Genomic DNA, 13078 nt, shown 5'->3' with positions numbered 1-13078 from the left:
GTTGTGGAAATTGTGGAAATGTGGCCCTTGAGCAAGGAGAAACCCAAGATCTGAGGCAGAAGCAGTTGCAGCAGCCATCATGGTGGCAACGCAAGCAATCTCGGCACTCCCAGAACATTATTATGAAAGTAATGTGCATGATTTTACTGTAGCATGACTAACAATGGCAGTGCGGTAAAACCCAGCAGGAAATGTGGTGGGGGGTCTACCCTACCAATGCAGCCAGTCACCAGTTTGTTCTGAGCAGTCTGAGGGGTCTAATATGAAAGTAATGCGCATGATTTTATTGTGAGGCGACTATCCATGGCAGTTTGACTAAACTGGTCAGGAGATGTAGTTGGGGGTCTGCCCTTGCAACGCAGCTGGTCGCCAGTTTGCTCTGAGCAGTCTGAGTGGAAAGACCTGCCTCCACATGAAAAGTGTGTTTTTTGGCTTTGTAACACGGTGCCCAACGCTGATAATGATGATATCATCAGGTTTCTTTTCACCCTTCTCCCATTTCCTCAACATCCTACTCCAACCAAATTACCCATCTATCTGTTATGGTGCAAATATCCTCAGCTATTGGTCACCTGCCATCATACTGAAAGTGTTGGGATAGACACTCGGTAGCTTGCATGTAGCAGTGAGTGAAAGGAAAAATGAAGGGGAGTTTTGGTATAGTTCAGAAAGGAGAGGAGGGGTATGGTTTGGGAATACAGAATGACAGTGAGGGGAAACCAACAATAGTTCTGTGAGGTAAAGGGTTAAATTATAATTGAAATATGATTAACCAAGATAGAGGAAGGCGCACTTGAAATATTGTGGGAGATATCCATTATATTGCATATGACTAGACATACGAGTAGATTTAGGAATTGGACCAATTCTCAGATTTCCAAGAAAAGATGCAGATCACACTTTAGTGATAATGAATGCATGGCAAAATTCAGGGGAATTAAGACGGTGAGGAAGGAAAATTTAAAGAAAAAGCTTTAACAAGAGAAAAATAGATGAAATAAGAGAAATCATTTGGCTGAATTCTAATTAAGGGCAAGGGGATGGGCACAGTGAAGGAAGGATGGGAAGAATTTACAAAAGATATATGGATACATCAAAAGCTGCAAAGGATGCAGAATGGTAGATAGAAAAAATAAGCACCATGATTACAGTAGGTACAGGTGATTAATAAGATTTTAGGAACTGAACAAATTAAATGTAGACTTAAGAGTAATAAAGGACAGAATTGAACTAATAAGGTTAAGATGGTGGTAGAAAATTAAAAATGTTTAGGGTTGCATGGTGACCAGTATCTTAGGTGGGATGAACATATCACCCAGGCATGTAAGAAAATGAATTCAGTTTACAACCACATATCAGTTTTACAACACACTGTTAGTTTAGATGTCCTAAAAATTTTATATTATGGCTTGTTTTACTCTGTAACCTCTTATGGAATTGTATTCTGGGGAACATCTTCCTCATGAAATCAAGTACTTTTAGTTAAGAAAATAGTAAGACTCATATGTAATCAACCTTATCATGCACGTTGTCCACCTCTTTTTTAATATTTGGGAATGTTAACTGTGCCTTGTGTATATATCTATCATTCAGTGACCTATATTTTGAAAAAAAAGAGTGACCTTAAAATAAATAACAGTCATCTCTGTCACAATACCAGACGATGTAAAGATATTCCTGTGAAAACATCAGAACTGTCTATGTTAGCTAAATGAACAGCATCATTGTACACAAAATTGTTTGACAATCTGCCAAAACATTAAAAAAAGAGACAAGAACTTCAGTAACCAAGAAGAATCTATTTGTATATCTGGTTGATGAGTGTTATTGTAGTGTAAATGAACATTTATGTAAAACTAAAGTGTATATTAGTTTTCTGCCATAACTGTATTTTGTATTTCTATTTGGGAATAATGTGATCTGTAAACCATTGAGGTGTCCTATACACCTGCCATGTATTCTCATTACTGTACACTCTGCCTGCTGGACAAATAAATACATTATTATTATTTAGGAAAATTGGAAAAAAATCACACTACAAGGATATACAGAATTGTCTGATTTAATTTGAGGCAGATAAATGATTGTGCTGTGAAGGAGGAAGAAATATCAGGGATTAGAAAAGGCAAATCTGCACATAATACTAGAAATACTACTTGAAAAATAGCTATTAACTAATTGAGGAAATGCTCACCGAAGGTGAAGAGAATTCATAAAATAACTTCCCTGTAAAGATGTTATGAGAGGTAAATTAAGGTACAGAAAGATTGAATGAATGTGATGCTAAGATGAATGACTTAGATCCAAGGTTATAATAGATAATAAGATATAAATAGCGAGAGGAAATAAAGTCAAAAGAATTTAGAAAAATTGGATGTTTGAGATTTCAATGGTTCATTGGCAGTATTTATAAGAGATTAATTTGTCCAGTAGAATTATTTAGATCAATGCTTATTCCCACTCCAAAATTTTCAAGTAGTAACATTTATACTTTGAAATCCTTTTACATGTACATATCTTTTTGATTTAACTTTTAAATTTATTAACTTTCAATTAAACTTTTAAAACATTGATTCATCTTGAGACAAACTTGTCAAAATATAGCATCCTCTGTGCATGATTTAAAATATGAAAATGTTCTCTAATTTATCACTCGTTCAGTTCATGTTTGTATTAAAAAATTCACTTTCACAAAATACTCCACTCAATTGACATTGATGGCACACACCACAACACAGTCATAATACAGATTGACTAGTTCATTGAAGTTTTCACTGACACTGTTTCAACAAATTTTTGGCCCTGTCAACTAAACACTTTCACACAGAATATTCTATCTCAGGTTACTGCAGATATAAAGTTGTTCAATATGATAAAATAGATAACATTTCTGTCCTTAAATTACCTACTCACAGGATTATGTACCTACCCACATAGAACAAACGAGCTGAATATTCAATCATTGATTTGAAAAATAATTGAAAATTAATCTCAGTGCTGAAATCAGAAATGCAACTTCAAATAAATGGAATAAAAGCACATATTTCTTTATATCTACTGAAATTATTTGAACTAATGGTAGATAAAATATGGAAAGCAGAATATTCACAAGAACTGCATTCTTTCACAAAAACATCAATACAAAACTACTGGAAATACATTAACTATTACTTCAACTGAAACACTAATACCACACACAAAAAAATATCAATTTTTATGTCAAGTTCGAATTTTGCAAAATTGCAAAACGAAATTTTTATTCCATGGAAATGACTCCCAAAAATGTTTTGACAAAACAAAATTACACCTACAATTCTAATTAAATTCACTGGAAAAAAATTAAGTACATAAAGAATCACTGAAAATCTCTCATTGATACTTAAATGCAGACCCTAATTGCTCTGTGTTATATACTATTCGTGGATATAATAAATCATTAAGTGAAGATCAATATGAAAATGATAATAGCCAAAACACTAATAAATGTATATTTTTACTTAGGTGAACACAAATAATGACACAAAAAACAAAATATCTGCATTGAAATATCCAACATAATAATGTTCGTCACCTCACAAGTATCTTAAATCAAAATGTATGCCAACATTACATGAATCACTAGCAAATCACAACCACATTTGTGGGTAAAGGAGACACTTAGTACTACATTATTGAACTTAGCAGCATATGTAATGTTCTCATCAATACATACACCTTTTGGCTTAAAAAAAGTAATTGAATGTAAACCACACAGCCACATACTTTTTGTCAAATGATTTCACCTTCCAGGTTAGAAAAAATGGACGATTTTGAGACATGTGCCACCCAAAGTATCCAGGTTGCCAAGGACTTTGGTTTGGATAGCTTCTTTTATCAATATTATCACAATGAACAAACTATGTTCAGAATATTGAGTTTGAAAATGAGGATGCAAATGAATATGAAGGAATACTGCTTTAAAAAAATGCTCTCTTCTACTTCAGTCTTATTTTTGTCACCAAATTGGTGTATCACACAGAAGTCACTCTCACCAAAGTCTACATTTAACATCAGGATTCATGGGACTACCCACAGGACAGTTAAATGTTTTGGCAAATTCTTTAGAGTTTGAAATAGCCCCCCAAACACGGGCTTTGCTGGGACTGTGCTCATCCCTTTCAAGGATCCATTTTGCAGTTGCAGCAGTGCCATGTTCACACCAAAGCTGTATAAAAGAGAAAGGGTCAGTCTTTGATATCTATGTATAAGTCAATGCCTTATTGAACAATACACCAATCCTCTAAAATTTTCAACGACAGATTCCTTTTATAGTGAACTTGAGACATGCAAATGAATCAGTCCGATTTTGACCAGGACTTAATAAATTACGAGAATCAATCATTATTATAACAAATTTGGATCATTTCAACAGCAGCTGTAAAACAGAATATGAAAAGTGTAAGGATATTATCAATTACAATAGCATAAAATAAGTACTTACACTCCCAAATGCTATGAATAACAGGTGATCTTGAGAAAATTGTTCCAAGCCTGGTAAACGAGAATCAGTGATTTCATTAGTCCTCTGTTTGTATCTATTATATGCTGCCCAGGCTTCATGTATACCACCATTATCTGCTATATTTTCTCCAAGAGTCTGCTTACCATTAACCTTAAAGACAAAATCCAACGCTAATGATGATGAACATGTACTGCAATGCATTTGATATGAGTAAAGAATGATTAATCACTAAAATTATATTTTACAAAAATTATTGAATATAAAGTCATTCAAATATAATAATTTGATTCAAACAAAAATTCTATGGTATTATGAAGATGATGTCCTAGTTAATGGGTTGTTCTTGTATGCCTCCATTTAGTTGCAGGACAGTATCTCCAGAATTATAGTTAGCAGGTCTTAAGGTCTCAATTAATTTCACAGATAATTTTGTCTGCTACATACTAGAAACACTAAAGTGTAAAGTAAGCCATTAAACTCAACTTTAAGCATCCTAAGTAAACATAAAACTCAAATATATAGTAGGGATGAATCACTTGCGAAATTGCTTTCTCATTCATTTTCCCACCCCTGCATTCCAAACCCCCATCCGTATTAAATGTTTACGTACAGATAAATTCTTATCTATTTCTTCTGGTTGACCCTATAAATCATTATTATTATAATTATTCTTCCCGCCGTTGAACATGAACTAATTAGGCTGCAAAAGTATATTTCCAGGACATTGGCTGAGGTTGCTTCTAACACTACTAATAAAATTCTATCACTCACATGCTCTATATTTACTATGCCTTTCATTTTTTTATTCAGTACTATGACTGTCCAATGTTGATTTTCAATCCAGCTTCTATCAATTACTATGCAACTATTCCTCCATGTATTCTCATTATCACCCTGTCTCACTCCAGCTTTGCATATCTTTGTGGCATTTATGATATAGGAATTTGACTGAAAGACTGTTAGACCAGTGACCATAGCATCCCAAAAAATGAAAAAAGCAGTATGAGAGGACTATAAGTTTTAATTCACACACAGCAAAGGTGTAGCTCCTAGAATTACCAAGAAAAGAACAGAAAAGAGAGTAAATGAACATTTAGGAGAATATCATTTTTGATTTAGGAAGAGGATGGGTGTGTGTGATGCCACAGAAATGATGAAGTCACTATTAGAAAGGAATATAAAGTGCAACCAGAATGAATTTTCATGCTTTGCTGATTTTAAGGAAATATTCAAGAGAAAGAATTGATTGTGAACATTTTTCAGGATATAGGAGTTGACTGGAGAGATATACATCTGATCAGGGATCTTTAAATGCCTCACACTGCACTAGTGTTCATAGTGCACTAAGAATCAGGATGGACACTGCTAGGCTGGGGAGTATGAAAGGGATGTTCACTACTTCATCTTTTCTTTTTAAACTGCATGCTGAGGAAACATTTAGGATGGTATGGGAAGGGCTGGAGACAGGAGTGAAAGTACATTGGGAACTTCTCATATCAGTTAGATTTGAGGTTGATCTAGAGTTAGTTATATAGTTAGCAAGGGTTACAAATCATTACTTAGAACATTGTATAATTAGTGTGATAAGCACAGGATGAGAATTGATAATTAGAAAATGAAGGTAATGAGATATTCAAGGAATTGAAAGAGTGAAATAAAAATTAAAGTTGAGGAAGATAAAATAGAAATAGCAGAACAGTTCATTTAATTTAGGAAGCATTTAAGAAGAGGGTGGGCAAAGAAGTAAGGACATTAAAATAAGAATTACATAAGCTAAAAAGCGTGAATTAATGGCAGGCACCTCAGGCAAAGATATAAAGAAAATACAAGAGGTAACTAATTAGCAGTGTATGGCTCAGAAACTTGGCCCTTGAATCAAGAGAATAAGCATAAATAAGATACTTTTGAGATGTGGTTATGGATAATAATGAAGAAAATAAAATGAACAAAAAGGAAAGTCAACAATTGAGTTCTTGGAATGGTAAGAGTGGAAGAGAGATGAATATGGATGGAGACATTCAAGGAAAGAGAGATAAGTGTATACAGGAGATACTGAGAGGCATAGGAATGGTGAAGATGTTAGCTGAGGGGATAATGCTGGGAAAGGGAGGTAAAGGGAGGAAAAGAATAGGCATTCTGGATGAAATTAAGGGAGTTAGAAAGTATGCAGTACTAAAGAATGTCTTGTTATTGTATGTAGGCTGGGGTTTAAGGATATTTTATGCTATGTTTGTCAGGGTTAATATGTACCATAGTATTTAGTGCCCTGGTCCATTAAGAAAATACCATAATTTTGTAGACTAGTGCTTATGATAGGTAAAACATATTTGTAATAAAATTTATCAAGCAAGTATGAAATTATAACTAAGTGCCTACTGTAAATTTCTGAGTTAATTTTCTTAATGGCACTCTACTACCCTTCAGCTACAAATTTCAAACAATGAACAATTTCACAGACAGTACCAAGATATCTAGGAAGAATTATTTCCTAAACTAAATAAAAATTTTTGTTCCAATATAGGGCCACCCTTATTTTGGTTAGTAAAAATATAACCATAAAAGTTCTCAGGATTCTTTAAAAGGCTGATACTTACTGTTACATTTACTTCAGGAATTAAATAAGAGGAATATTGATCTACAAAGCAAGCAGTGCGATTTATGTACTCTGCTATAGTTTTGTTGCTCCACCATTGTCTCCAGTTCCCATTTTGATCAAATTGCCTTCCTGAATTATCAAATCCATGTGTCAGTTCATGACCCAGAACAGATCCAATAGCACCATAATTCAGTGCTCTAAAAAATAAAACATATGACATCTCTTTGAATACAATTTTCACCATATCTAAAAGTCTATGTAGAATCTTCAGTTTAATGTGACATATCAAAATGCTTTAAATGATATATTTTACAATCAAACTTACTCAAGCCCAAGTCCATAAAATGGAAACTGCAAAATGCCAGCAGGGATAGCTTGAAAAAAATATTTCAAGATATATTAATATCATCTCTGAACATGCAATTCTCAAATTCCAAAGATATTTATTCCAAAGAAATTTTTATGAGAAGTAATTCCAAAGCTTGTACCAGTATTGCGGAAAGAAAAAAATATTGTACTCACTGACAGCATTTTCTTGAAAAGTGTGAAATGCATTTACATCAGTCGGATCTGTAGCCCACCTGAAAAGTTAAAAAACAATATGCTTGTATTTTTGCAACAGATACATCTAAGAGTTGAATTGCAATTCGTTGATGATACATGATAAAGAAAGCTCTTATTAAAATTTTTTTCTAAGATTAATTAGAGAAAGGTATGAAACATTTAATGAAGATAGAGTGAGAAACAGTTGCTTTTTTATGTATTTAATATAAACATATCCTAATATAAGCTTAAAAATGTGTGAGGTATCCATGTCAAAATTCCTGTGAATTGGTCAGATGACCATTATTAATGGCACTGTTTGAGCCACCCTTTTCTTATAAGGTACTATCAATATGTGATATTATCCTAATATATATATATATATATATATATATATATATATATATATATATATATATATATATATATATATGAGAACTTCATTGGAAATTTGTGACAAAATTCTCTCAAAAATTATCACATTTCTCACATAACCTAGCCAGCTAATTTTATTTTATTATCCAAAGAGCAAGGGATAATTTTTATTTGGAAAAATGGAAGATACACACATTACCTTGGAGAATACTATGAGGGCAAACGAAACCTTATGAGCAGTACTGATTAAGTGGAGTCGAGAACCATCAAACAAAATGTGAAACAACCGTTCAACAAACAAACATCCAAAAAATTAGGAAATATCTATACGAGAAATCAGTTAGGAAAATATTGGATAGATTTATCAACAAAAGATAAAGTGGGAAATGGGAGAACAATGGAAAGGAAGGGTATTGCGGCTCATATTTTGTAAAAAATGTCACTCATATTTTGTAAAAAATTAACAAAATTGTATTGGGAGTTTAAAGATAAGATACCCCAAAAGAATGTTACAATAAGTTGCTCGATTTTAATCCAATTGACCAAATTGTTATTATTATTATTGATTAAGTGGAGTGTTCCTTTCTGTGAGTGATAATGAAGGAGAATTATGCCACAGCTCAAGAAGCAGAATGACCCAGTTCTCTTCTTTCAATTGAGGCAAGAGAAGGAGACAAGTGAGACATGATGAAGCATGGTTTTTTGATGGTAAAGATAAAATAATTGAAAGAGAAACTTTAAATGTCTGTTTCAAAAACAGTTATGCTGATTTCAAGGGTTAGGTCAGTGAAATGAAACCCACTTTTTTGCTGATCCATTTCCATTCTTAGATATTCATTTTCCTGTGATTTTTCTATTGAATACTCAGGATTGAAAGTACTTTCTTCCTTAATTGAATTAATAACTCATCAGAATTATTTCTGCTTCAAGTGAGAGCATAGTATTAGAGTACTATTTAAGTTACAGTGAATTCATCAATTATTAGTAACTTATAAAAGTTTGGTCAGCTTGAAATAGATCCATGTGATAAGTAGAAGCAAAAAACTAAGAACATATTAAAAATATTTCTCAATACCAATATAAATTTTTTTTCATATTTTTACCATTGTAGTATTGCTTTCAAGATGGGTCTAACTAGAATCTGAATCTTTCATTAACTTTCTGAATTATCAAATATCGGAAGAATTAATCAAAGGAATAAATATATAGGCCTCTTCAATTAATTATTGAGACATACAAGTTTTGTATAAAAAGTATCGGTAAAAAATATTTCCTGATGTGTGCATGAAATGCTGAAATTAGACTGTTGGTTATGTACTTGCATGTTCCCAGATTGTATCGGCATTGATAAGATGGCAGTGCACACCATTATCACTATAAATTTGGTGAAGAAAATGATCTGCGATAAACTAGTCCTGAAGGTTGTGATGAATGATCAAGAGCAGAGTCGAGCTGCTTGTGGAGACCTTCCCGAAAGTATTGAAGAAGACCCTGACTTTTTGGACAGTCCTGACTTGGCACCAGCAGACAATTTCCTGTTCCCAAGAATGAAATCCTCCCTCGAAGGATATCACCATGGAATACCACTGGGCATCAAAGAAACTTGCCCATGTACCCTTAAGAACCATCCCAAATCTGCCAACCAGGGGGCCTTTGAGTCATGAAAAAGCCACCGGCAAAAGTGTGTTGACGCTTAAGGGATGTACAATGAAGAATTTTGAGTTATTGTAGCAATATCTGAAATAAAACTATTTTTCCTAAACTTTTCCAGATACTTTTTGTACAAACTATGTGTACAGAAATATTTTATTTTATCATTGACAATCACTTTGGTTCTGTCTCTTTTGAAGCATATTGATGTACATTAAAACATGAACAGCAGTGGTGTAAAAAATGAACTCGTACTAGCAAGAGTTAAGTAATATTTTTACATAATGCATCTGCATTAGTGTAATGTGGCTAGGCTTTTGTGATTTACTTTATCGCATGTCATAATATTTTTCCTGAATTTACATCTTCGACATACTCATCTTTAGAGTTGCTTTTAATCTTGTGAATAACCTTCACAGATTTTAGAGATGAGATATCTGATCAATAATGTATGTAGTCTTTTTTTTTGTGACATACTAATAAAAAACTATAAATGTTGCAGAAACAATGAAAAAGGGAAGATATTCAAGAAAGTCAAAGTGGTGGTCAAATATTTCATTTTACAGGCATTTGTGTTTTAAGTTAATCCTTAATCTACTGCATGAGGCATATCCAACAACAATTGAGGGATTTTTATTTATCAATAAAATTGAACTGTTGAGGACTAAGAGAAAATATATACTTACGCTTCAATATTATTCTCTATCCTAAGACTATCCATGGCCCACAATTCTCCAACTTGGACCACATTCACCAAATTTTGAAGATATGTGCTGATGTTGATTGTAAGCTGCAATAATCCCAAAAGAGTAATTTAAAACCAAGTGTAAGAAATATAAAGAAACATTTAAACATCATGAATATTAAGTTATATGATAATAAATGAATATATATACATATTATATCTCTTTATTCTCATACTATATTTAGTAGATAAGAACAATGATTGCATTATACATAAGCACAATTGTACCTTATCAAGAGGTATTGCGCTATATAAAATTTTTGTCTCATAGCATGTTTTCATATAAATTAAAACTGTCAGTCTGGTTCACCAAAAGTGGATTGTCAAGATCCCAGGGTTAAGTGAGCCACCAGATATACCTCCAGGGAGAAAAAAAATTGCCAGTGCGTATTTAGAGGATGTAGTTGCACAGCTGGTGGAACTAAGACAATTATGAAAGTACTCGTACACACCATATTTACCGGCATAGGTAAAATACGTTTTTTACTCCAAACTGTGCTCAAAAATCAGTTGTTAAGACAGAAAATGGTTGCTTTTAATACAAATTTCAATTATATCAAAATAAATAAAGAAACTAAGCATCACATAAAAAGTTTAAATGATAATAACACAGAATCTTAAGAGAGAGGATTGTCATACAGTATTGCATTTAAAATTTAAACTTGTGAATTATGCTTCAGAAACAAGGTAGCTTAAAGGCATTTTTGCCCAGGGATGACAAGTTTCTAGGGTTCTGCCTTGAATAAATGTTGATATTCATGTTGCTTCTAATTTTTTTGCGTAGAAATTCAATTTTCTCAGCATTTCATGGCATCATCAAAATATATTGATATTTTCCATCTGATCCAAGTATATTTTGAAAATTCTAACATGAAAAATCAACATTCGTCATATGTGCCTAGAAATACAGTCATTTCATGTGCATAGATTTTCGTTTGGTACAATTTCAAGGAATGCCTAATAAATGTGTCACAAAAGGTTCTTACTCAATCATAGAAGCTTATACAAGGAAGCAGGGGATCATGATGGTGCGGTGGCTAACGTACTGGCTTCCCACCCAGAAGGCCCGGGTTTGAATCCCAGCAGATGTTTTTCAGAAGTATCCCGATTCCTACTGCAGGTGCTTTGTGGTGGGCACTTTGAGTGAGTATGACGTCTGTCGGATGGGACGTTAAACTGCTGACCCCTTGGTGCCTTTTGTTAAGAGTAGGCTAATGCCGATGCGCAAATGACCTTAGCTATCAGTTGTCTCCCATAAATACTTCTACTATAAGGAAGCTTATTTGAGGATGGAACCGAGGAATGTTAATATGATCATTTGAAATTTCATACATTCTAAACTCCTATTCGTTTTCAGTTAGTATTTCTCCTTAAGTTTTCATTTGGAAGAGAAAAGGAAAGGCCTTCAGACATGATAACAAAATTAAAATGATTCAGAAAGTTCATTCAAATTTCTCAAATTTTCCAATTTTATTTCCTTTACAGAAACTGTCTTGTCCTTAACTTAGTACAGTGTAACCTTGTAATATGAGCATGATCGGTCCTGCGACCTTTCTTGTAAAACAAAACACTCATTTAGTCGATCATTTTTTCCATATAAAGTAACGTAAAAGTCAACAATATGTTCCATGCCAAAATAAAATAAATGTCGTGCAAGGCTTATTCAAAGAAAATAATAAAGATATTATTTAGCATCGTAGTTTACGTTGACCATTTCTTCTATCGCGGAATGGAACTATCGAGATTCCAATTTCAATTCGTAGAAAACAAAAAAGATTCAAAATAATTAGTTTCTTCTATATGATGTAGGCCTAATTCTTTTTGACTAGAAAACCGTCAAGATACATTAATTTTTCCTGACTCTTCAAAATTTCGAGAAAATTAGATTATCATCAAATAAATTCGTAGTGCATGTAACTGCCATATTAGGATGATGCTCCTTGATGTACATATGAAGCAACAGTTTCCCATGCTTTCTGCATCTCTCCTATTGTGCTAGATGATCGTCGGTTTGCTGTAACCTCCTCCTCCTCAGACAAACTCTCTCCCATAACTTCTTCCTGTGACACACAATGCATCTCCATAAGCTCTTTGGTAGTCAGCTCCTGGCTGTGCGCCTCCACAAGCTCATCGATATCATTGTTACCTACCCCCAGTCCCAGGAACTTGGCCAAAGGCAAAATCTTGTTGACTACAGTCTCTATATCTGCTACCTGAAATCCCTCAAAGTTAATTTTGTCAATGCTCTCTTGCCAAAGTTTCTTCAAGGCAGAATTGAGAGTTCTTTTGGTAATCCCTTTCCACACCTTTTTACTCATCGTAAGGCAGTCAGCGATGTTGAAATGATATTTCCAAAACTCTCTCAGATTGAGATTGGTCCTTTCAGTCACCTCATAACAATGCTTGAAAGGTGTTTTAACATACAACTCCTTAAAGTTAGAAATAACTGGCAGGTCAATAGGCTGGAGTAATGGAGTGGTGTTGGGAGAAAGAAATTGGATCTTGATAAATTTATATTATCTTGTAGGCCAGGAGGATGAGCAGGAGCATTATCCATAACAAACAAGACCTAAAGTGGCAGTTTCATCTGAAGCAAATTCTTTTTCACAGAAGGACCAAACACTTCATTGATCCAGTCCGTAAAAAGGTCACAGGTCACCCAAGCCTT

At 33.5% G+C, this 13078-nt stretch overlaps 1 protein-coding gene across 2 annotated transcripts in view; it reads right to left on the bottom strand.

The window, feature by feature from the left end:
• Positions 1 to 3362: 3362 nt before the first annotated feature.
• LOC139696376 (endothelin-converting enzyme homolog) overlaps positions 3363 to 13078 on the bottom strand; it is a 107158-nt gene continuing 97442 nt past the window's right edge. For both annotated transcript variants that reach the window (XM_071595123.1, XM_071595125.1), the window contains exons 13-18: positions 10352 to 10455; positions 7620 to 7678; positions 7423 to 7471; positions 7096 to 7294; positions 4481 to 4651; positions 3363 to 4204 (exon numbers count right to left, since the gene is read on the bottom strand). In XM_071595123.1, the coding sequence (XP_071451224.1) occupies positions 4028 to 4204; positions 4481 to 4651; positions 7096 to 7294; positions 7423 to 7471; positions 7620 to 7678; positions 10352 to 10455 (759 nt within the window). In that variant the 3' untranslated portion in view covers positions 3363 to 4027. The remainder of the gene's footprint in view (positions 4205 to 4480; positions 4652 to 7095; positions 7295 to 7422; positions 7472 to 7619; positions 7679 to 10351; positions 10456 to 13078) is intronic.

This window comes from Hetaerina americana, unplaced genomic scaffold, assembly GCF_022747635.1.
Source record: "Hetaerina americana unplaced genomic scaffold, ioHetAmer1.1.p SCAF_7, whole genome shotgun sequence".
Lineage (NCBI taxonomy): Eukaryota > Metazoa > Arthropoda > Insecta > Odonata > Calopterygidae > Hetaerina > Hetaerina americana.
This window is presented reverse-complemented; position numbering and strand designations above follow the sequence as displayed.